This window comes from Typopeltis vanoorti, chromosome 6 (genome assembly GCF_054136105.1).
Source record: "Typopeltis vanoorti isolate ZY-2024b chromosome 6, IOZ_Tvanoo_1.0, whole genome shotgun sequence".
NCBI classification, from domain to species: domain Eukaryota; kingdom Metazoa; phylum Arthropoda; class Arachnida; order Uropygi; family Thelyphonidae; genus Typopeltis; species Typopeltis vanoorti.
In genome coordinates, this window is record NC_143554.1 from 104,977,606 (window position 1) to 105,003,352 (window position 25,747).

A 25,747-nucleotide genomic window follows, 5' to 3' on the forward strand; every position below is an offset into this window, starting at 1 on the left:
TCTAATTACTTCATGAAACATGAAATATGCCCTCTTTCCCTATTTTGCATTAAAATTCCTTAATATTATCATGGCATCATTTTTATTTATTTTTTCACATGTTTCTTGTAAATCCTCATAAAATAGATCTATCACAATCTCATCAGCATTTTCAGTTAGGACATATCTTCTTCTTTTTAGGTGCATCAGTCCGAAGATTGGTTAGTTATAGCAGCACATCATAACATCCTGTTTTGTGACCTCCTTTTTTATCTCATAACTCTTAGCACTGGTTAGCATCATTATGTTATTTATATATGAAATTCTTGGTTTGCCTCGTGGCTTCTTTCCTTTTACAGTCCCCTCCATTATTTCTGCAATCAGTCCCCCGTGCCTCAGATGGTGTCCAATTAGGTTTTTTCTTCTCTTATTGATGCAGTTCATTAGTGACCACTATTCATGAACTATATTTAGAACTTCTTCATTACTTTTTCTTTTTGTCCAACTAATTTTCATCATCTTTCTCCAGCACCAAAGTTCAAATGCCTCAAAATTTTTGATGTCTTGTTTTGTTAGTCCAGGCCTCACAACCATATAAATCAATGTTCCATATGTATGTTTTCACTAGCCTTTTCTTGCGCTGGGTGCTAAGTCCTTTACTGGTAAAAATATTTCTTCTGCTGTAGAATGCTTTTTTTTTTGGCCAAGGTTATTTGTTCTTTAATATCCAATTTGTTTCTTCCATCTTCTGTGATAAGACTTCCAAGATATTTAAGCGGTTACTAGTTGTATTAGGTTATAAATTATTTTCAGGTTTATTTTCATTGGATTTGCTTTACTTGTAATTAATAGTTTTGTTTTCTTATAATTAATTTTTAGGCTATACTGGGTGAAAATTTCTTCCATCTTTGTCAGGGTGGATGTCAGGTTTGTCTTCATTATCAGCTATAACTGCTACATCAACCGCAAACCATAGCCAGTTAATATCAATTCCATTTATCTTAATTCCTGTTTCTGTTAGTTCTTTCAATTTATTTATTGTATCTTCAGTATAGAGATTAAACAGTGTGGGTGAAAGAGAGCATCCCCTGTCTTACATCTCTGTATTCTTGCTATTACGGTTTTTGTTTTATTGCTGGCTGTTTCTGTTAGGGCTTCTTGGTGTTTGTAAAGATTAAATATGAGCCTTCTATCTCTCCAATCTACCTTTATTGTTTTTAGAAGATGAAACATTTGGTTCCAGTCAATACTATTGAAGGCTTTCTTCAAGTCAAAGACTATCAGAGTATTTTGATTCTTATCAAATCTTCTTTCAGTAACTGTTCTTAGAGCTAGGATTGCTTCTCTTGTCCCCTGCTGTTTCCTGAATCCAAACTGGTCATTGCTAATATACTCTTCAGCCTTCTTTGTTAGTCTTTTTTTGCATAATTTTTAGTAGTATTTTCGAAGCATGTGATATTAAGCTTATTATTCGATGCTGTTTGCATTATTTACTTTAGGAATGGGTATGATAAAGCATTGGGTAAAATCTTTGGTTTCATATATATCCTTTATGATCTTTAAAAGGTATGACTTAGTTATGTTTCCTGAATATTTTATTAATTCTGAGAGGATGTTATCAATGCCTGGCACCTTGTTGGGTGACAATTCATTTAGAGCCCATTCAAATTCATTTTTTAATATAGTTGGACCAATTACTTCCACATCAAGTCTTGTTTCATCTTCTATAGCCTTGGCGTCTAGATTTTTTCCACTATATAGATGTTAACTGGTAATTAGTTTACAGAATTAACAACGCATATAAAGTATATTAATTAAAGGTAACTTTAATAAATAACTTCTATATTTCCAATATTCAAATTACCAGTTATGTATGACCAACGTATAAGCCTTGCTACTAGAATTATATAGATCTTCTAAGTACTCCTTCCATCTTTCTGAAATTTCTTCCTTATCTATGTTTCCCTGTTTATTTTTGATAATTGTACTTCTTGTGTTGTTTTGCTCGTTTATTCCTTTTATAATGTTATTAGCTTTATCGATTTTCCCAGTCTTTGTTAGATCTTCTATTTCTTTACATTTTTCTGTATACCATTTTTCTTTTGCTTCTTTACACTTTCTATTTATCATATTTTTTATGTTTATATGTGTCTTTGCTTTCTTCATTTAGGGAGGTTTTTGTATTTTCTTCTTTCATCTATTAGATGTAGAATGTCCTGGGTAATCCATGGCTTTTTTATTTGCTTGTTCCTTAATCCTATGCAATCATTGGCAGCCTTGATGATTGTATCCTTCAAGTGAGTCCACTTTTCCCTCTATGTTTTTCTTTTCCCTCTCTCTCTCTCTCCAGTTTTAATGCTTTCATCAGTTTGCTGTTTATAGTTTCTATGGTTTTTCCTGTTTTCAGGTTGTTGTTTATGTTTCATTTGGGCCTTTTCCTTGGTTGTGATAGCTTTTTAATTTTCAGATTGCATTTTAATAAAACCAAATTGTGGTCACTCTGAACATCAGCTCTCGTGTAACTTTTGCATGATTTTACTTGATTTTTAAATCTATTTTTTGTCATAATATAATCTATTTGGTACCTTCCTATATCCCCTGGCATTTTCCAAATATACCTTCTTCTTTTTGGTACTTCATACCAGGTATTAGTAATGATCAGATTCAATTGGTGGCAGAACTTCAAAAGTCTATCTCCTCTTTCATTTTGGCATCCAAGTCCATACTTTCCCACCTCTCTACCATCTTTGTCTTCACCAGTGATTGCATTCCAATCACCCATGACAATAAGATTATCTTCCTTTTTGGTGAGTTTGATTAGATTTTGAATATCTACATATACTCTCTCAACTTCTTCATCATTGTGGTCGCCAGTAGGCACATGTAAGCTTGTATTATTATAATATTTGTTGGTCCCTAAGCTTTACCATTATCAATCTGCTACTACATTTTACTGAGTTGATTACTCTTCTTCCCCATTCTTATTGAGAACCACCGCAACTCCATTTTTTTTTGCTGTCAAGTCACCTAAATAAATGATTCTGTAATCACTACTCCAAAAGTCACCAGTTCCATTCTATCTCATCTCACTAATTCCCAATATGGCTATTTTTAATCTGTCCATTTCTCTCTCTTCAAATTTTCCAATTTGTAGGAGGGTTCTCACATTCCATGTCCCAATGAATGTACAAGGATTTCGCTGGTTTATGGCCTTTGGGACATATGCATTAATGAAAGTGATATTATGGAATTTCCCTTTAATTCGTAACTTGCAAATTATTACATTTATTGGCATGAATCCTAAAATTGATTTTATCTTTTTTCTAATAATAATCCGACTCCATATTTCCTTGTTTTTTAGCACCACTATAATACATAATATAATAATATTTTTTGTTTATTCTTCTTTTCCTCTCCATTGTAATGTTGTAATATCCAATTCATATTTTTTTAACTCTTCTACTATACTAAGCAATTTTCCCTACTTGTAACATTGTTCTGACATTTCATGTTCCAAAATTCGTTAACCTTTTCCCTTTCATGTGTCATTTCCTTGAAGTTAGTTCGGCTTTCTTAACAAAAGATTTTTTTAGAGGAATGGGTTGTTAGCCCATTGCCAAAACCCCAACCTTGGAAGACCAGCCCTCCAAATTTTTGTCCTCTGGAGGCAGGGTGGCCCAGCTATACCCCAAGGCACTGGATACCTATTTTAGTTGCCTCTTATAACATGCATGGGCTACTTTGGGACTATTCTTTAATCCCAGTCACCACACGGGTATTATTATTACGTGACACCTCCAAGGAGTCCAAAGACTCATCAAGAGTCTTTGGACTCCTTGGAGCACCTACTCCACAGTGTTCCACCTCCACCAATCAATCCACTAACTACAGCAAACCATATCATCTGCACCACCATAAGTATTTTCACAGACAATGACAAACATCCATGGCCATAGCGGGATTCGAGCTCACAGTCTTTTGGCTGGAGAGTGGATAATCTGACCACTTGGCCAACCAGGCCGGCTAAATTTTGAAATTTTGAAAGCAATTTTAAAATTGCTTTTCACACGTTTAGTGTTGACTACTATAGCTTTGCTTTCCTTATCTTGGTCACTGTTGCCAAATATATTGGCATTTTTTAGCATCTCATCTGTTTTAGCATAATCTCACTTGTTTTTCCTTGTTTCATTAACACCAATTTTGTCAACATGATACTTCACTAATTTTTCTCTGAGTTACACTTCTTTTCCAGTGATAATTCTGATGTTGTCAAGTTTGTTATAGCTAAATTTTCACTGTTAGCCCTAGTTCTCTGATGACAGCAGTGGGACCTAGTTTGACTGAGTGAGATCTCAGCTGCTATGGCATTTTATCAAGCATGATAAAAGAGTTTGATGGATAGAAGAAGGAGAGGTGATATGATTGAGACTTTTTAACTGTTGAGAGGTGGCTACAGGGTTGACACTGTGGAGTTCTTTCGCTTGGTTGAACAGCGGGAAGCAGTGATGACAAGAGGCCATCCCTGGAAGTTATGAAAGGAAACTGTGAGCAAGAGGGTGAAGAGTGGTTTCTTTGCATGGAGGGTGGGTGAACCATGGAATGCATTGCCTGATGGAGTGGTGAGAGTGAGAACGGTCAATGAGTTCAAGCAGTGGTATGATAGACTTTGTGTTTCTTAGGTGGGACCTCCCATGATGAGTCTTTTGACTCCATGGAGGCCTGAATAATAATAATGATTTGGTACAAACAAGCATGATTGCACCATCATGCTTATTTGTGGTTTAAGGCACTATGGAATTCGGTTTGATCTGCTATCTTCTTTCATTCAGTATCCAGTCCTATTTCCCTACTGATCAGGTATTCCCGGTAAGATTTATGCTAATATATGGTAATAAGGAAGCTTTATTCTATGGAGCAACTTACATACAATACAGAATGTTTTTTTTTTTTTTTTTGCTATAACTCTTTTTAAATTAAAGTGTCAAAAAACACACACACACACAAAAACAAAAAACATTAATTTAAGTGATTATGAATAAGTATCATTTTCTACCTTTACTGTATTGGCAGTAAAATCTTTAGGTATTTTTTTTCTTAGAGGTTGAGATTTATCAAAATTGATATAAAAGATGATGAAATAAAATAAATCAGCACTGAATGAGTGTGATACTGATGAAATAAATAATAAGTATGGTATTGATGATAAGTAAAAGAGCAAAGATAAAAATAAAAAAAATAGAATAAAAGTGGATCGAACTAAAAAGATGCATTAAAGGCCTAAGAATTCTGAAAACTTGAAATATAAAAAAAAGACATTTAAAAGACCTAAGAACTTGAGAAACATATTAGAATATATGATTAAAGAGGCAATAAGGGTAAACAAATCAATTTTTGAGGTTAAATGAAACTGTTTTGGAACAGCTATCGAATATGGAAAGGTTTGTACTGCATTCTATTAATATATAGTGTGCACAAGTGTGATCTGTAGCGTTTTGATAGTAGGAAAGTTTTGTATTTATATTGAAGTCATGGAGCTGTCAAACCTCAGAGATAATGCAGGGCTGTGGATGTCAACAATGTTGCCATGTGTTTTTATCTATAGCCTCTAATATTCATAATTTTATTTTATTTTTTTGAAAGTTGAGAATTGTTACGTTTTACATTTGGGGGATATGATTATATGTAATAACTGCACATGCAGGCAGCCACTTCACCGATTGTGGGTTTAGAAGTTTTAGTGGAATATTAGGATTTGGTACATGGCAATCATGGTATTTTATGTTCATTTACTCAAGAATCTAGAGATCTAATTGTAGATCCAGTGTAGATAATGTTGCAGTTGGGTTAGCAGGGAAAGCAATGAACAATATTATAACAATGTAGAATTTCATAGATTGTTTCCTTTTCTGTATTTTTTAGATGGTTTGATAGTTTTGAATTACTTGTGAAGAAAACTTTATAATCAGAATATTTCGATTAAAGATACCAACAAATTATTATTATTATTATTGTTCCGGGAAACTCCATGGAGTCGACAGACTCATCGAGGGAGGCCCTAACATCATGTCTGGAACAACTATTCAACATTCACACAGTATCTATCATATCTTGTCTTGAACTCATTCACGGTCGTAGCACCCACAACAGACTCTGGAAGCTTATTCCACTCATTCACCACTCTCCAAGTAAAAAACCTAGCTGTAACACCCTTGTCAACCACGCTCTTGCCCAGCTTCCATGCATGGCCCCTAGTCCTCCCACCACCAGTCATATTTATAAAAATATCTTCTGGATCAATCTTATAAAAACCCTTCAGTAATTTGAATGTCTCAATCATATCGCCCCTCCTTCGCCTATCGTCCAATTTCTGCAACCCACAAATCCTCAACCTATTCTCATAAGGTTCATTCCACAGACCTGCTATCATCTTGGTCACTTGTCTCTGGACCCTCTCCACTTCCTCCCCATCACGAAGAAACCCTGGTGCCCATAACTGGGCACAGAAGTCCAGATGGGGTCTTATCAAGGCTCAATACAGAGGAACAACAACTTGCTTCTCTCTGCATGTTAAAGTATTTTTCATAAGCCAAGTGATTTGGTGAGCTGTTTTAGTTACTTTTGCAATGTGCCTCCTAAATTTCAACTCCCTATCCACCAGCACTCCCAAATCCCTGGCCTCATCAATCTCCTGGAGTACGGTTCCACCTATGCGATATACTGCTGCTATTCTTTTCACTCCAAAGTGCATAACCTTACACTTTGCCACATTAAACTGACCTCCATTTTTCCTAGCCCAGTCCTCCAAACTATCCAAATCATCCTGTAAAATTTTGACATCCTGTGCACTCACAATTGCTCTACCCAACTTTGCATCATCAGCAAACAAGTGAACACTTCCTCTCAAATCCTTTCCAATATCATTGATGAACAAATTGAAAAGCAGTGGTCCAAGAACAGAGCCCTGCGGCACTCCACTAGTCACAAGACGTCTTTTTGACTCCACTCCTGAATAAACCACTCTCTGGTATCTCTCCTTCAACCACCCTCCTATCCATCTTACCAACCCTATATCTATCCCCATCTGCTCCAGTTTACTGATTAGGGTTCCATGTGGTATCCTGTCAAAGGCCTTGGCAAGGTCCAGTAGTATCACTGTAAACCCATTACCCCTATCCAGTTCAGCCATCACTGTGTTATAAAACGTGAGCAAGTTACTGAGGCATGATCTACCCTTCACAAAACCATGTTGTCCCCCATACAATATCCCATTTTCATCTATCCAATCCTGTATTCTTTTCTTGACTAATTTCTCTAAGACCTTGACAATGATTCCTGATATGCTAATCAGTCGGTAATTTACAACAGCAGTCTTGGAACCACCTTTATGCAGTGGAACTATTTTCCCCTCCTTCCACCCGCTCGGGACTAACCCAGACCCGAGACTCAAATTAAACAAAATGGTCAAGGGTACTGACAATTCTTTAGCTGCTTCTCGTACTACACGAGCTGGTATACCATCCAATTCCACAGATGTATTGACATTGAGGTTATGCAATAGACTACTCACCTCCACTTCATTCACCATAATTCCCGTATAATCTACTGGTTTATTCGTTTCTGCAATGTCACCACCTGGATGATATATTCTTGCAAAGTGCTCACTCAGTAACTCAGCTATCTCAACTGATTCAGTTACCTCCCTACCATCGGCATTCCTTAAAATCATTCTGCCATGTACATTTTTCCTTTTACTTGCTACATATCTAAAAAACTGTTTAGGATTCTCTTTAGCCTGCATGGCCAATGTTCTTTCGTAATCCTTTTTTGCTTTTCTTACCACACTCGTCACCCTTCTGGCCTGCGCTTTATACCGTTCATGTGCCTGCCGGTCACCTTTCTCCTTAAATTCCCTCCATAGTTGTTTCTTTTTTTGCAGCTCAAGCTTAATGGTGTTATTCATCCATTTAACCCCTACTTGATTTATTATTCGAACTCTAGGTATACAGTCAGCCATTGCTTCATGCAAGCACATCTTAACTACCTCCCATGCACTATCAACTTCTAGTCCTTGCAGTTGTACATGCCATGGAATTGAGCCAATCAAACTCCTAAGCTTGTCATACTTTCCAGCCCGATAATTCCACATGTACCCTGTCTTAATTGAAAATTCTACACCTTTAGCCACCTCCCAAGTCAAGACCCTATGATCACTCTCACCGATTGGTGGCAATGTGGTCATATTTGTTACAGCCAAATCCTCAGATGTAATTACTAGGTCAAGCACTCTCTGACCCCTAGTATTTTCCATTACATGCTGTCGCAGATAGTTATCCCTTAATAACCGCATAAAATCCAATTCCTTCCTCCCGTGTGTCCTCTCCTCACTCCAATCAATGCGACCATAGTTAAAATCTCCCATAATAATCACCCTCCTTCCACTCATTTCTTCTATTTGCTTGTGCATATTGTCACCACCATCTTTTCCATCACCTGGTCTATAGCAGCACCCAATTGTATATTTAGTTCTGCTAGCTACAATCTCACATAGAGTGTTCGTGCAAGCTCCTGATAAGATAAGTATTATTTTCAGTTATCGTTGATAAAATTAGTTAATATTGCGTAGTTTTGTTTGCCTTGCGTATTTTAGTGCGTCTGTTTGTGTGTTTTTGGTGTGTATAACTTATTATTTGATAAAACACATTGCAATAATTATGGCACCTGTACGAAGGAAAATGGCGGCCAGTAATGATGGTTCGTCGCCTTTATCAAAGAATGGTAGTATAAAAGAAATGAGTAAGTGTACTAGCTGTGAAATGTACGCTTTGCGGAGTGCGGTCGGAGTGTGGATAGATGATAATAAAGGATTGAATGTGTGTAGAAAATGTAGGGAGAATGAAGAATTGAAGTGTATTTCGGATCGTGAGTGTGATATTTTTGTCAAACTTCAGAATGAAGAGAATAGCGATATGACAAGAAACGGCAAGGTTGTACATGAGAATTATGAGAGTGTGAATGTAGAAAGTGTGAATGATAGTATTAATGGTTTCTCAGAGAATAAAAAAGATGAGATAGATGCATTGAATGAGATCGCGTTGTTGAATGGTGCGATAGAAAGGGCAAAACAGCGGCTAGAGTGCATGAACAAAAGTCGACTGAATGAACCAACCAATAATAAAAGGTATGACAGGAAAAATAGGCGTATGAATGTGAACATGAACAAAATGAAGGATAGAGTGCTGTATGGAGACTCGTTAGTACGAGGTGTGTTAGTAGAGGATTTGACAAAATCGTACCAACCTGGTGCCACCATAAAGGATGTAACTGAGTCTATTAGAGAGCAAAAGGAAAGGGTGAAAGAAATGATTGTTGTGGCAGGTACGAATGATTTGAAAGGAGATAAAATGGAAATGATAGAAGACCTGAATGAATTGTTTGAGGTAGCAAAAGAAAAGAGTGAGAGAGTTAGAATGATTAGTCTTTTGCCATGGTATGACAGTGAAATGTTTAAAAGGAGGGCCATAATTGCGAATGACTTTATGCGTGGGTTATGTATGACGAGTGGTGTGGAATTTGTGGACGTGTGGAGTGAGTTTGATGGGCGAAAGGATCTATATAAGATGGATGGCTTGCATTTGAATGGTTATGGTGTAAGAAGACTTGAGAAAGTATTGCTGAATGTAGTGGATGTGCAAATTCAGGGAAACTAGATTCGTTAAGGGGGGGGGGAGTAGATATATAGTCCTTAGGGAGGCAGTTGAATGTAAGAATGAATATAATATGCTAGAGCAAATAAGGACAACAAACCAGAGTGGGATAGTTAATATAAGGCATCAAGGTAGGGTTGGGGCTAATGGGGGTCTTAAATTCATGTACACTAATACTAGGAGTATTAGGAACAAGAAGGAAGAGTTTTTGGCCATGGTTGGCACTTCCAGACCACAGGTTGTTGGTATTAGTGAAACATGGCTGACTGTAGATGATATAGCTAGTGGGATTGAATGTGATGGGTATAGTGTGTTCAGGAATGACAGAGAGAGTAAAATGGGGGGAGGAGTATTGTTGATGATAGCTGATGAGCTACAGCCAAGGAGAATAGAAGTTGAATTGCAGGATAGAGAAAAGAGCACATTTGAGGCCATTTGGTGTGAGATTGTTTGATCCTTTAATCCTTTATCCAAGTATAAGTAAACAAAGTTTGCGCCTGAAGTATTTTCAGGACTGGGGCAACTCATGGTAAAGGTGGTATGACTTTATATCGCTTGCCTTAGTATCCCATAATGCAAAGCACATTTCCTTGTAGACGTGTATAATACTATGCATTATGGGAAGGGACACTCCCCAGACTATAACCAAGTGAAATAACTTCCAACAACTTTTCTCTAATCGAGAGTAATTTAATAAGTTGCCAAAGGTGTGACACCTTTTGGCAACTGGTATAGGAAAATATGACTTCTGCATTACTTCAACCTAAGTATTAACTCTGGGTCTGGCTCCCACCGAAGAGACCTCAAACTGGTCTGGGTAGTGACCCTTCCCATAATGTATAGCATTATACATGTCTGTAAAGAGATGTGCTTTGCATTATGGGATACTAAAGCAGGTGATGTGAAGTCATTACCACCTTTACCACGAGTTGCTCCAGTCCTGAAAATACTTCAGGCATAAACTTTGTTTGCTTACTTTTGGATCAAGGATTAAACCAGTATATAATTTCTTGGTATCTTTAATTTGTAGTATAACCAAGTGAAAAAACTTCTAACAACAGAATATTTAAGAGAGAGAGAGAGAGAGAGTGTGTGTGTGTGTGTGTGTGTGTGTGTGTGTGTGTGTGTGTGTGTGTGTGTGTGTGTGTGTGTTTCATATATATGAGAATTTTAAAATTTTACTGTAGGAAATATTTTATCTCAAGGGGTGGCAGTTCTTATTTTGGATGTCAAGTTTACATAGTTCATTAATTGCTGACTTTTTAATTTTATTATTTTTATTTAAGTTTATTAATTGCTGGCTCACTTTAAGAAAATTTGCTTCACATGAGTAATTTCCCAATTTAAACCTTTGGGAACTATCATACAGTATGAGCAAATTAATTCAAACACGCACATTTTAAAGAAAAATGTTAATTTCACAAGAAAATAAGTACAAAAATTAAACTCCAACTTTGCCTAATAATTTATATGTGCTCCTCTTTTGCTGATAAGTTCATTAATTCACTTAGGCATGGACTATACCAATGTAGAACATATTTTTCTTATTTTTATATTATTATTACACCTCCAGGGATTCCAAAGACTCATCGAGGGAGGGCATCTGCTCCAACTCTGCTTCCACCACTCGCAATCCACCAACTGACTGCAACTACACCAACAGCATCTACCGCCGACCACCACTAATATTTCCACAGACAATCACAAACATCCATGCCCAAGGTGGGATTCGAACCCGCAGCCTCTTGACTGGAGAGCGGACATGCTAACTACTCGACCGGCCTGGCTGGTCGAGTGGTTAATACATGGATTGTATTAAGTTATCCTTTGTATCACAATTTAATATTCCAAGACTATTTTTCACTATGGCCCACAAATATTCTATTGTGTTAATGTCAGGAGTGTTACCTGCTTACTGAAGCAGTTGGATGTCGTGATTTTTGAGGAACTCTTTCACTTTTTTTGAAGTGTGGCATGGAGCGAGATCTTGTTGGAAGGTGAGTTCTTTGTCTTTCTGGATCTGCAGGACCACTCTTTTCTCCAGTATTTTTATGTATTGGTCACTTTTCATCATACGTCAACAGGCACAACTGATCCTGGACTGTCATGTGTAAAACAACCCCAGAACATCTTTTTTTTTTCGCTGGGTGTTTAGGAGCTTGTTGAAGGTAGGCAGGAGATGTCTTCTCAGCTACTGATTTATGAATGTAGGGTACTCTCTCTCTCCTTGTACTAAGAAATGTCTCTCATCTGAGAATATGACTTTCTTCCACTTCTCAACAGTTCAATCTTTGTACACTTTTGTCCACTGGAGCCTCTTTATCTGCATAGCCTTCATCAACTTTTTTTTTTTTTTGTGGTCTGTGGGGTTCCAGCAATCTTAGAAACATTAATCTTACTAGCTGCCAAGTCTCTATTTAAGTCTACAGCATTCAGTCTTGGGCTCATTTTGCTTTTCTTAACTAGTAAGTATAATTTTCATTTTTCATCTGCTTTTCCCCTTTCACTCAGAAGAAAAGGTGCCTGCCTCCCTAAACCTTATTAAAATTGCATTAACAGTATCCAAACGAACACCCCACTCATTGGCAATTTGTGCTTGAGTCATGGATGTATGCCAAAAAAGAGTACATATTTTTGAACACTTTCTTAGAGATGTATCTATTTTATATCTACACAAAATGTCTGCGCGGTTAGCCTAGTGGCTATGTGCCTTGCAACCGTATGCCTGGGAAAGGAGTGTCCTAGGTTCGATTCCCGTCGACGACGTGAGGAGCTCAAGGATCTTCCTCAGCCATAGCCAAATTATCCTGTCTTGGGTGTGTATAGCATGGTTTCCCACCCAGTTTATCTGGGGGTTTTCATCCCACAAGCATTCAAACCGGCCCCGTGAACACAGGCTACAGTCATAGGATACCTCTAGGAATAAGGAGTAACCAATCTATTCTGTAGGATTTCAGTTCCAAATGCCTACACAGTAAAAAGTGTAGGTTTATGCATGAGCGTAAAATTAGGATAGGATGTATAAATGCTAGGAGTATCAAAAATGAGGGAGATGAAATTATTACATTGATTGAGTTTGTGTCCAAAAATAGTTGGAATAAGTGAAACATGGTTGGATGAGATGACATGTTGACAGGATTAAAAATTATTAAGAGAGATCTCTAAGTGGTCACCGAGGGAGGCCACATACTACACACACACACACACACACACACACACACACACACACACACACACACACACACACACACACACACACACCAGCTGTCACACTTATTCTTGAATTCATTCCCATTACTTTTGCACACATCTAATGACAATCCATGAGAGAAAAATATAGATCTTACCCCTTTCTTGAAGGCATTCATTCTCAAATTCCAAGGATGCCCTTTCATCCTTTCTTTACCCTCCATAAAATGAAAAATTCCATCAGTTGAAATCCTGTATGAACCTTTTCGTGAAGATAGGAAAGGCGAGAAGGGAGATGGAGTTCTGCTGATCATAGCAGGGAATTGTGTCTGTGCAAGATTGAAACACATGGTGTGAAGTGGAAGTTGTAAAATGAGATATTCGCTGAGGTGGAGACAAAGAAATTTATAAGCCACTTGACTTAGTGAGCAATTAAACGGTGATCATTATGGGTGATTTCAACTATGGTAATATTAATTGAAATGAAGGAATAGCATCAGGAAATAAGGTGAATGAATTTCTCGAGTTCTTAAGAGACAGCAATCTTTGCCGGTATGTAATGGACTGGACATAAGGATTAAATGTCATAGTTCTGGTTATATCATCAGAGGATGTGATTGTAAATGGAGTGTTTAATCTTCCCCTGGTTGATGAGAGTAACCATGAAGTGATCACTTGGGTTGCAGCTACTCCCATGAGACTTCTGTGAAGAAGGGAGTATATATGGAAGTACATGGCTGGTGATTATGGAAAGCTTAGTAGACAACTGGAAGCTGTAGTGTGGAAAGAGGAGTTGAGTGGGAAGGATGCTCTTTCAGCATTGAACAAGAGCTATTTAACAGCAGCAATTTTTGAGTATATTCCAAAGGTGAAAAGACTAAATAAGGTAGGAGGAAAATGGATGAATGAAGAGATTAAAAATGAAATTTGGAAGAAGTAAGAAGAAGAATATTGGTAATGAACAGTTGCATGAAGAGCACAGAGAGCGGGCCAGGAAGGTAACTCGATTGGTAAAGGCAGCAATCATGCGATATGAGAAGAAGTTAGCCAATTTAGCTAAGAAAAGTCCTAGCGAGTTCTTTTGATATGTGGCAAGTAGAAGGAAAAATAACTGTGGGAGGATGATGCTAGTCGATGACACTGGCAGATTGGTAACCAAATTAGAGGATATTATTGTGTAGGATATCTGTATTAAAATTCAGATATCTCACAAGTTTAAAATATATTAAGTGAATTTAAAGTAGAACTTATTAATGCAGTACTATTTTGTTGCGAGTTTAATACTGTTAAACTCGCAACAAAACTCTCAAAACCTCACAAGTAAGATGTTTCGAGATGTTATTTTTTTTATCTTTGGCTACTGGTCTTGCTTAGGTCTGAAATAAATCTATTAAAATTAGTTACTAGAACTTAATTATGGTTTTGTATGAGCTGTCAAAGTTTTTGTGATGTTTGTATGTAAACACGTTGTGTATGACATGTTGTCAATAGCGAATGAAGTGAATGTCACCGCTGTGTTATCAGAAATGATTAAATAAGCTTATCTCATTGTGAAAAGATTGTGAAGTGAAGAACAAGAAGTGTCTTGGAAGAAAACAAAATATGTTTTATTCAGTGTTCTGTGATTTTAAGATATAAGAAGAATTTTCATTTGAGTTGCTGTCATATACAGAGCATTTTTGTTATTCTAAATTAAAGATTATATTGTAAATAAAAAAAATTGCTAAAATATGGGGGAGAATTGGTTGTAAAAGAAATGCATAAGCTATATAACGAAATATAGAGATCAGGGTATGCCCCCGAAGAGCGGAAAAAATCAGGCTTGGTTGTTCTTCATAAGAAATGCAGCGATTACAGAACTATTGCACTAATGAGTCATCTTGGCAAAGTGCTGATGAAAATACTTACCGAATGCCTTGAAGGGTCATATGGAGACAAATCTTCCTGATGAGCAAGCCAGATTTCGAAAAGATCAAATTGCAGTGCAACAAATACTTGCACTAAGATTAATAGCAGAGAAAGCTTGAAGAAAGAACAAAAAGATATACTGCTGTTTTGTGGACTTCCAAAAAGCATTTGATAATATTGACCAAAATATAACATTGGACTCTTGGAATCCTATGGTGTGGACAATAAATTGATCTGCCTGTTGAAAGATAAACAGCCAGGCACAAGCAACAGTCAGGATAGCAGGGGTGCGACTGGAGATTGGTTTGCCACTAGTCAGGGCACAAGACAAGGGAACCCAATATCACCAGTTATCTTCATCATATTCTTCATCATCACTGCAAAGTATACCCTATTTGACCACAAAAGAAACGAAGATATTATGAAAGAATTAAACCAAGAACCAGTAATTGAAAAAAAAAAAAAAAGATTATATATATATATATATATAAATATAAATGGATGAACACGTTCAAAGAATGAAAACAGAAAGATTACCGAAACAAGCCTTAAAGCACAAGCCATTAGGAAAAAGAAAACCAGGACGTCCTCTTAAACGATTCAACGATGACTTCTAAGGCCGGAACAGGCCATACTAGGCCTGAATCCTTGATACGTATGATGATGATGATCTTCATCATATATATGGGAAGAACACTAGATAAGATTAAAGAAGAAGGTGGAGGCATTTCAATAAATGGCATGAGAATAAACTACCTCTGCTTTGCAGATCACATTGTCCTGATTGAAGAAGGTGCAGCAAGTCTGGAACGGACATTGCAAACACTATAAGCAGAAGGAAAAAGATATAAAAGATATAACTTGTAGGTCTCTATCATATCTCCTCTCTTCCTCCACTCCACCAGACTCTGCAGATTACATCTTTTCAATCTTTCCTCATGCTCAACATTCCAGAGGTCAGAAACTACCTTAGTCAGTCGCCTTTGGACCCTTTCCAACATCTCTTCATCCTTCTGAAAACCAGGTGACCAAATCTGGGCATAATAGTCCATGTGTGGCCTAATCAAAGCCTTATACAATGGAACAAGAATTTCCATACTTCTACAAGTCAGTGTCCTCCGCATCATTCCCAGATGCCTTTGTATTGTCTTCACAATTTTGGCTATGTGTCCCCTAAATTTGAGATCCTTATCCACTATCACCTCCAGATTTCTTATTTCCTCCACCTTCAACAATATATCCTCACCAAGCATAAATTCTGCATCCCATCTTTGTTTTCCAAATTTTAAAAACTTACATTTGGCAACATTAAACTCACATCCTCCATTTCCATGCCCAATCACTCAATTTATTCAAGTCTTCTTGCAAGGCCACAACATCTTCACTACTCTTTATGGTTCGTCCCAACTTTGCATTATCTGCAAACAACTGAATATCTCCATCCAAATCTTCGCTAATATTATTAATATACAAGTTAAATAGTAATGGCCCTAAAACAGACCCCTGAGGCATTTCACTGGTGACTTTCCTCTATATCGCACCCCCCCATACACAACTTGTTGATACCTATCAGATAGCCAGTCTCCAATCCAATGCACTAATCTAATATCCAACCCCATCTGCTCTAGTTTGACTGTCAACTTATCATGAGGTACTCTTTGCAAAATCCAAGTATATTACTGTGTATCCTTCTCCTCTGTCCAAGGAAGCAGTCACTTTATTGTAATAAGTAAGTAGATTACTAAAACATGACCTCCCTTTAGCAAATCCATGCTGTCCATCAAAGATAATACCATTGTTGTCAACCCAACTCTGGATCCTAGTTCTCACAAGCTTCTCCAACAACTTAACCACAACACCTGACACACAGATAGGCCTATAGTTTGATACTTGAGTTCGATCACCTCCTTTATGAAGTGGCACAATCTTGCCCTCCTTCCACTCTTTAGGGACTTGACCAAGTGCAAGACTCGTATTAAAAAAATATGTCAAGGTAGGTGTCAACTCTCTGGCACATTCCTTCAGAAGACGTGGTGATATATTATCAAGTCCCACAGCCTTATTTACATCTAGTTTACTCAACTCCCCAAACACCTCTTGCTCACTTAGTCAGTCTCTCCTCCCCATCATCAACTGCTCTCCATCTCTCCATGAAGTCACATTCACAAGATTGAAAGATCTTTATGAACTGCTCATTAAGTATCTCCACCACACATTCTGCAACAGCTGTCTTTATACCATTTCCTCCAATCAATGTCATCCTTCCATAATCATTCTTTCTTTTGCTGGCTACATATCAAAAGAACTCCCTAGGATTCTTTTTGACTTCATTAGCTAACTGCTGTTCATACCTCTCTTTAGCTACTCTCACCAACCAAGTCACCCTCCTTGCCTGGTCTTTGTAGACCTCATGAAATTGGCTCTTCCACTTCTCTTATGCTGCCTCCACAATGCCCTTTTTCTCTGTATCACATGCTTAATCTCTTTATTCATCCATCTCACACCTACCTTATTTAACCTTCTCACCCTTGGAATGCATTTAGACATTGCATCTACTAAATAGTTTTTGAAAATCCCCCAAGCTGCATTGATCTCTTTTCCAGCTAACTCCTCATTCCATGCTACACCCGCAAGCTGTCTCTTGAGCTCTTCATATCCCCCCCCCCCCCTTGTAGTTCCACATATACCCTTTTTTCACAGGGGGTCCTCGCATTTCTGGCAACCACCCAGGTAATCACTTCATGGTCACTTTTACCAATTGGTGGATGATTTGACACCTCATTTATAATTACATCCTCTGATGAGATGACCAAATCCAAGACCCTTAATCCTTGTGTGACCTGTGTTACATACTGTCTGAGGTAGTTATCCCTCAAAAACTCAAGAAACTCATTTTCTTTACTTCCAGTTGCTATCTCTTCATTCCAGTCTATATTGCCATAGTTAAAATCACCCATAATGATCACCCTTTTCTTATTTGCTTGGCTTATTTGACTATACATTTCACTATCACCACCATCCACATTACCAGGTCTATAACAATATACCACCAAGTAAATAGTTGACTATTTATATAAAGTAGATCAATACTTTGGGTGAGTGAACTTTTTTTTCTTGCTAGTAGACTTAAGTTGTATTTCTGGAGCCCTTGTTATGATAATGAATGGTGTTTTTGTTACAAGAGAGTGATATTTATGATTGTTCTGCAGTTATCTCATTGCTTGTCTTGGCTAAGATGGTGATGGGAGATTTTTTATGTATGTATCATCCTGTGAATGCAAGTCAGCAGCAGACAGATTCATAAATGAATCTGAGAACTAAACATATCTGAGAAGAAGATAACAAAGTAGTACTTTAGTAAGAAAAACAGAAATCAAAGGTTGGCTTCTTCTCGTATGGTGAACATGATATGTGGATGAATACATGCATTATCTGTTTTTATAAAATAATTATCAGTGTATATAATGTTCTGTAAAAATTACAAAAGGTTACTTAAATATATATGTGTATATCACACTGTTAATATTTTATAGCCAGGTGAAATCAGAAGTATGTATTTGATTTTCTAAAGTAAATCTTTTAGAAAACAGTGTTTTTGTAGAAATTAAAAAAAAAAAAATTCAATATTTTTATAGGATTGTGCTCAAGCTTTTCAGAATATGGGACAGGATGATGACAATACAAAATATATACCACTTGCATTACATCTTGCTTCAGAACATTTTCTAGAGCATCCAAGCAAAGATGTACGTTTGCTAGCTGCGTGCTGTATTGCTGATGTGTTCAGGGTATTTGCTCCTGATGCACCATACAAAAATCCTAATCAGTTAAAAGTGAGTTATTTTCCATTTAGCAGTTTACCATTGCTTCTGTACAGACTATATGTAATTACACATTATATATCAAATTAATAATTTTAAACTATTTTATAACATTTGTTTTGAAGAAGACAAATTGCCTTAGGCATGTATTACATATGATGTGTTAATAAAATAATTAACAGATTATTCATTTGTAAATTCATTATTAAAATACAAAATACATTATTCTTTTCTTGTATAAAAGAGAGAAATGCATACACATAAAGATGTATTTATTGATTTAACTGGTTCTTCATAAAAACAGATCAGTTAGATAACAGAAAATAACTCCAATATCATTGTAGATAAAATGAATTTAGACTTCATCAGTATAATAAGAATTTGCATCATAATAGAAATTTATTATGATGGAAAGCTGAAATGCACAGTATGCTTAATTACCTAACCAGCTATGTTATCCATCTACATTATATCTTTATGCTTGTGGACATGGACATGAACATGAAGTCTATCAGGATGTTAAATGTAAGCCATACACTTTAACAGATTAACTGATAAACAAATGACTCATTGCATATTTAGAAATCTAAATATCTAATCATCTAAATAATAATAGAAATCTAGAAATAAATAAATAAATATATATAGAGAGAGAATGCAGCTAAGTTTTGCTTTCTTAATTTTGTTATCAAAAGACAGTAAAAGAAGAAATTTACACTTATTTATTAAGTTATATATAAAACTTTAAAAAATTATTAATGAAAAAAAAGGGGAGATTTTTGGAAAGGATTAAAATAATTTATATTACAGAAATGTCATTTCAGAATTCCTCACCTGCTAGCCTTGGTTGACTAAGTGTTTAGCATATCCACTTTCTAACCTGCAGGCTGCAGGTTAAAATACTGTTGTGTACATGGACGCGTATGACTGTCTTTAGGTGTGAGACCACTATCTCACTTATTGGAGTTCTGAAGTGGCTTAAAAAGTTCCATGTTTGGTCCCTAGAGCTGGGTTTCTAGGTTGTTTAAAATAAAAATACAAAAAAAAAAACAAAAAAAACTATATAATTAAAAATAGAAATGAAAATCTTGAGTCCACCAACAGTACTAATATATTATAGATGTACAACCCTTTGTGGATGGGAGTTGCATAAAAAACAGTAAAGTCTCGGGTGTGTACTGTTTTTTTTTTACATTTTTTTATTGATTTTATTTGTTTCAGTTTCTTAATGTTTGGGTTCATTTATACACACAAATTCTCATGTGAAGATTATTTACTTTGAAATGAAAAAATATAAAAAAAAAAGCTTACATATCTATTTGCTTTTCTTTATATTTTCTTTCATTTTTTTTTAAATCCTTTATTTCCTCTTTCCACTACACACACACACACACGTGTGCGCCTGCGAATATTTATTCTCAATGCAAGGAATGTAAATGCTCATTTTACTTGGGAATGTTCCTCATAGAAGTTGTGTTAATATCAATTTTTTTCAGGATTCATACTTCCTGCTTATTTTACCTAATTTTTCCTGCTTTTTAAAAATTATTATTCCTGATACGTAGTTGTAATGCTTTTGACTTTTGACAAGTGTTAAATTATTTTCAGAATTTTTGTTAATTTATTAATTACAATAAGTTGGTAATTTAAGGAAGGAAAATAATATTTACCAAGACTTCTCAGGGTGTCAAAGAAGCACATTTTATATTCTTACAATTTTATACAATAGTTTTATACAACCATAAAATACAGTTTTATAAAACTTTATGCAGTTTTATACAACAGTTTTTATATTTTATAAGTTAACATGTGAAGTGAATATTTATTTGGAAAAGAAATGCTACAGGAAGATACTTTGATACTTTTTTTCTTCCCCAGATAACATTTGCATGGTTTCTGGTACAGTAATTTTGGTAATATTAAGTGGAGTATCTGATGACTTTCATTCAGATAGACCACATTTTATTCTATTATTTTTATAAATTAAATAACGTTTATTAAGCAATCTTGAAAAAAATTGGATAGAAATTGGGATAATTAAACGTGTCCCCCCCCTCATCCATTTACTGTAACGTAATAGTTTCTTTTAATACTGTTGTGGAATTTAATTTAGCATTATAATTAATTTCACTTGTCTTTGTCTTTACAAAGAATCTAAAAACTATGTAATTTATTTTATAAAATGTTATTACAATGGCTTGCAACTTTAGTTTTTGTTATAAAATATGACTAAACCTCAGCAACGTTTCATAATGACAAATATAGACAATGCATGGAGTTAGCTATTTTCATTTAAAGAAGTGCCCTACACTTTGTTGGGCAGATATCAAGAAACTATCATTATTTTACTTTAATAAACTGAAACTGTATAATACTGTCTTTCTTATCTGAAAATTTATTTTACAGGGGGTGCTTAAGGGTCAAAGCTGTATAACTGAGAGGAGACCTCCACATAGCCTTTAAAGGAATGCGGAGAACCGACCAGGGCTTCTGACCTAATGTCCAATCCTCACCTTCTCGTGGTGCACCCTGTTGGGTATCTACTTGGATACTGAACGGACGAGGATGGGCTGGCAATTTGGGATTTAGCCGACCAAATTGTATTCTTATTGGTTAAACCAAAATATAGAATGATGGTACAACATGACAAAATTTCATGCCGGCTGGGGCGTCGCCCGGTTAAACAAGGCCCCCGTTGTTTTCGCCAGGGAACCAGGGCGAACAGCGAAAAGTCAGCTACTGGAACAAATCTGAGATAGGAAGTTAGTAATGATGTAATTTTTTCATGTAGTACTGTCATATCCTGTACACCCCTTGAGGGTACATGGCAGGAATTTGATGATGATGATGATGTTTAGGTATACTCATACAAGGAGAGCCCCATTAAAGTTATACCAGCAGTTTGAAGTTGGAGTGCATGTGCAAGACTTTTGGATTCTTAATTTTTTTTATGTTATGTTGCTGTCAGATTGGAACGGTTCCATTCCCATTATTCTTATGGTTTCATAAGAATAATGGGTTCCATTTAGATGCTTGTTCCTGTCAACAGATGAAACTGAAGACAGAACATTTAATATCAAGCAGAAAGTTGCATCTTTCTTCTAAGCACAACTTTCTGCTTGATACTGCATGTATAATTACAGAAAGACAAGAAAACTGTATTATTCAGACAAAGAAAGGAAATGAATTCATGTAATGAAGATTTATTTAGAGAACTACAAAACGAACAGTTTACTGTAATTTCTCTTCATGGGGAAAACTTTCTGAAGTAGAGTAATTTTTCTGATTCAGGACTTATTTTTAACAGTATTAACAACACTAAACAATTTTATCAAAAGATGTTTTATTAACTGGTTATATTTCGCTGAATTTCAAATCAGCATCATCAGAGCACAACACAGCTTGTATACGTGACAGTGAGTAAGTGAAACAATACAATTGTAATGGACCAAAGATCTAAAGTCCTGTTTTGGCACTCTCTAATGTTGTAAAAAAATAAAATAAATAAATAAATAAAATAAAGTAAACATTATAGCTGTGTGGGAGTTGCTTTTAAGATAACAGTCTGCCAAATTTTTGGAAAATTAATGCGACCGTATTTGTTCAGGTTATGAGAATTCAAAGCCTTGCTGACTCAAAAAATAATCTTTAACGACTTCTAGAATAGAACAGAACAAATAGAATGTGCTATTTGCACATTCGTTTTCTTCCATCTAATCCTGTGTGAAGGGGGGGGTGTCCAAAGCGTGGTCTGCCAGTCCTGACTTACCAAAGTAATAATAGCGAATGTATTTTTTATGTTCTTCAGGCAGATGTTACCTGATCTTCCTGTTTGCCCATAGTAAGCCAAGTCACAGGGAACTTCATACATTCCAGGGTGTACTAGAGGGTGAAGTTTATCCTTAGGCGAGCAGATGAGAGTTGCTAGTTTAACATGAAGTTTGAATGTGGTTTAAACTAACAACTCTGATCTGCTCGCCTAAGGATAAACTTTATCCTCTAGCACACCCTGGAGTGTATGAAGTTCCCTGTGACTGACTTGGCCTATTATGGGCAAACAGGAAGATCAGTTAACCAATACTGTTTGGAAGAAAAAATATATTCGCTACTATTACTATGGTAATTGAAAGGGAGATGGTAAATCCTGTTTTATTTTATGGCCGGGTCCGAAACTCGGATCGAAATCCATAGAGTTTCATGCCGAAAAAACTATCGGCAACTGCATGCAAAGGTGGAGCAAGCTCCGTCACTAACTTCAATATTAGGAGCTGTTTTTACATTATGAGAGAATATTAAAGTTAGTGACGGAGCTTGCTCCCCCTTTGCATGGAGTTGCCCTGGTGTTGTACTACCCAAGTGATCATTTACACTTGGGCTCGCCAATAGTTTTTTTCGGCATGAAACTCTATGGATTTCGATCTGAGTTTCGGACTCGGCTATAAAATAAAACAGGATTTACCATCTCCCTTTCAATTAACAAATTTGCCGGTAAAATAGCATTTCGGCTTATTATCTTAGTAATTACTATGGTAAGTCAGGACTGGCAGACCATGCTTTGGACACTCTTTCACGCAGGATTAGATGGAAGAAAATGAATGTGCATGTTGAGAAGTCATTACAGATCTGAAAGATTATTTTTTGAGTCAGCCATGGCTTTGAAGAATTCCCCTAACCTGAACAAATATGGTTGCATTAATTTGCCAACAATTTGGGAGACTGTTATCTTAAGAGCAACTCACACGTAGCTGTAATGTTCTATTTTTTTTGCAACATTAAAGAATGCCAAAATAGGACTTTAGATCTTTTGTCCATTACAATTGTATTGTTTCACTTACTCTTACTCACTGTCACTATACAAGTTGTTTGTGCTCTGATGATGCTGATTTGAAATTAAGCAAAATATAAACAGTTAATAAAACATCTTTTGATAAAATTGTTTGGTGTTTTCTGATATTGTTTACACCCATGTCCTGAGTTCTTTGAATTAGTCAGATGGTTCATTTGGAAATTGAATGAATTGATTTTATTGGAAAGTGAGAGTTGTTAATTCTAGAATTGATCTACAAAGAAATTTTGTTTTCTTTGTTAGATTTTTTTATTCCTGAAATTAAATGGGTGAGTGTGTGAGAATATCTCTTATGAAATTCTTTTTAATGAATTTTATGTAAATACAAAAGAAACAATGTTTCTTTTGTATTCCATCTCTCTTGTCTTAATTATAAGACTAAGATTAGTGAATGTAATATGAGATTTTAGTAGTTTAGGTAAAACTAGAATTTTTTCAAGTAAATAAACTAGAAATACTAAAATAATATTGTGGTAAAAGCCTATTTTTATAGCTGCAGGAAATACAAATACATATAATTAAATACATGTATATTAATATATATATATATATATATATATATATATATTCCTCATACACATTTTAAACACTTGAATGTTTTTTAAATTCCTGAAAGGAGTATGCCGAATTCTCTTAATCCTAACCAAACATTTTGAAAATTGTTGGCAGCTAATCTCTGTTCTTACTGAGCTCATTACCAAATTGCTCATACTTTGAAAACATTGATGTTGTGGTTTGGCAAACAATTGTTACTATCTCATAATCCTAAACCATAATTTGCACCATTTGAAGTGGTGAGTTCCTCAGTTGTTTTTCCTTAGTGTTGCAAGGTAAAAACCCATGTTTCCAGAATTTAAAAAAAAAAAACTACTTACAATATTTGGTCAATTGTTTGACTTGTGTGAAAAATTGTCTTAATTGGGAACTGGAAAAAATAAATAAATAAAAATTCTACTCAGCAACTAGAATCAAGCTTATTGGGGTCTTTCTTCTGGTGATGAGTTGCCACAAACACAGACATCCTAATATTGATATAGATTAAAACATTTTTTTTTTTTCTTATTGATTCCATTCATGAGAGGTCAAATAACCTATAAACACATCAGTGTCATATGTTAGATGCAGGTTAGGATTGAGATAGAAGTTCATTGTTATTTTTCTTGAGGAGTTACAGGTTGTAGTTTGTGCAAATACTTCATAAGGAAGGCTGTTCTAGAGGACAGAAGTAGCTGGAATGAAAGAGAGAAAACAGGTTCATTGTGTTTTGCATTTGCACTGAAAAGAGATGCACTGCTCTTGTTTTAACTGTTCCAATTGCAAGTGAAGGAATGATGGTTAACAATTTAATCAATCACTGACCATTGAAGTACCTTTAGAATAGACACAGTGCTGAAACATTGCATCTGCAGGATAGAAGGTGCACTGAGTGTGTAAGAGAGGGATCTCTATGAGCCAACTTCCTCTCCTCTGTACAGCATCAAATATTTTTGGGAGGTTTTATATGCATCATCCCAAACATTTGAGTAAACTAGTACAGCTGCATTTTATCAAAAAACACAGCATATGTATTGCTGAGTTTTTAGTTTTATTTTTTCACATTTCTCATGGTCTTGGATTATGAGAAATGATGTAAGATATTTGTCACCTAGTGCAGTGCAACTGATATTAATAAAATACATTGCAATTAATGAATTATTTAAATAGCATGAAGAAAAGGAAAAAATTGCTTTTGCTACTTTTCAAGTTCGAATAATTTTGGATTAAATGACTGATAATAGAAACTTATTGTGCATCCAAATAAGGCTAAATCTTTCACATCCAAGGAATACTTTTATGTGTGTATTCTGCTCAAGAAAAGTTACAAACTTACAGTACATTAGTACAGTTGGTGAACTTAGGATTTTTTAAAATTATTTTTGCACTTTTTACATAGTTCATCTGCTAAACTTTGAATTATAAATTACTCAGGATTTTTATGGAAAATGAATTATTATTATTATTATAAAGAGAGAGATCTAGGGAATTTAGGAACTCATCGAGGGAGGGCCATACTATTCACCCAGCTGTCATATGAGGCATGACCTTCCCTTCACAAAACCATGCTGTCCCCCATACCATATAGTATCTCATTTTACTACTTGCACACACAACATGCAATGATAATCCATTCCAGTCACACACCACTCTATGAGAGAAAAATCTAGCTCTTCTCCCCCCACCCCCCCTTCTTGACATCATTCATTCTCAACTTCCAAGGATGCTCTCACTTCCTTTCAACACACTCCATAAATAAAACATTC

The 25,747-nt window shown here is 35.7% G+C and overlaps 1 protein-coding gene across 1 annotated transcript in view; it reads left to right on the plus strand.

Moving 5' to 3' along the window:
* Positions 1–25,747, plus strand: part of LOC150105771 (sister chromatid cohesion protein PDS5 homolog B-like) — a 699,562-nt gene that overhangs the window by 55,357 nt on the left and 618,458 nt on the right. Inside the window, exon 3 of the mRNA XM_090394553.1 lies at positions 18,416–18,613. Within this exon, the coding sequence (XP_090250679.1) occupies positions 18,416–18,613 (198 nt within the window). The remainder of the gene's footprint in view (positions 1–18,415; positions 18,614–25,747) is intronic.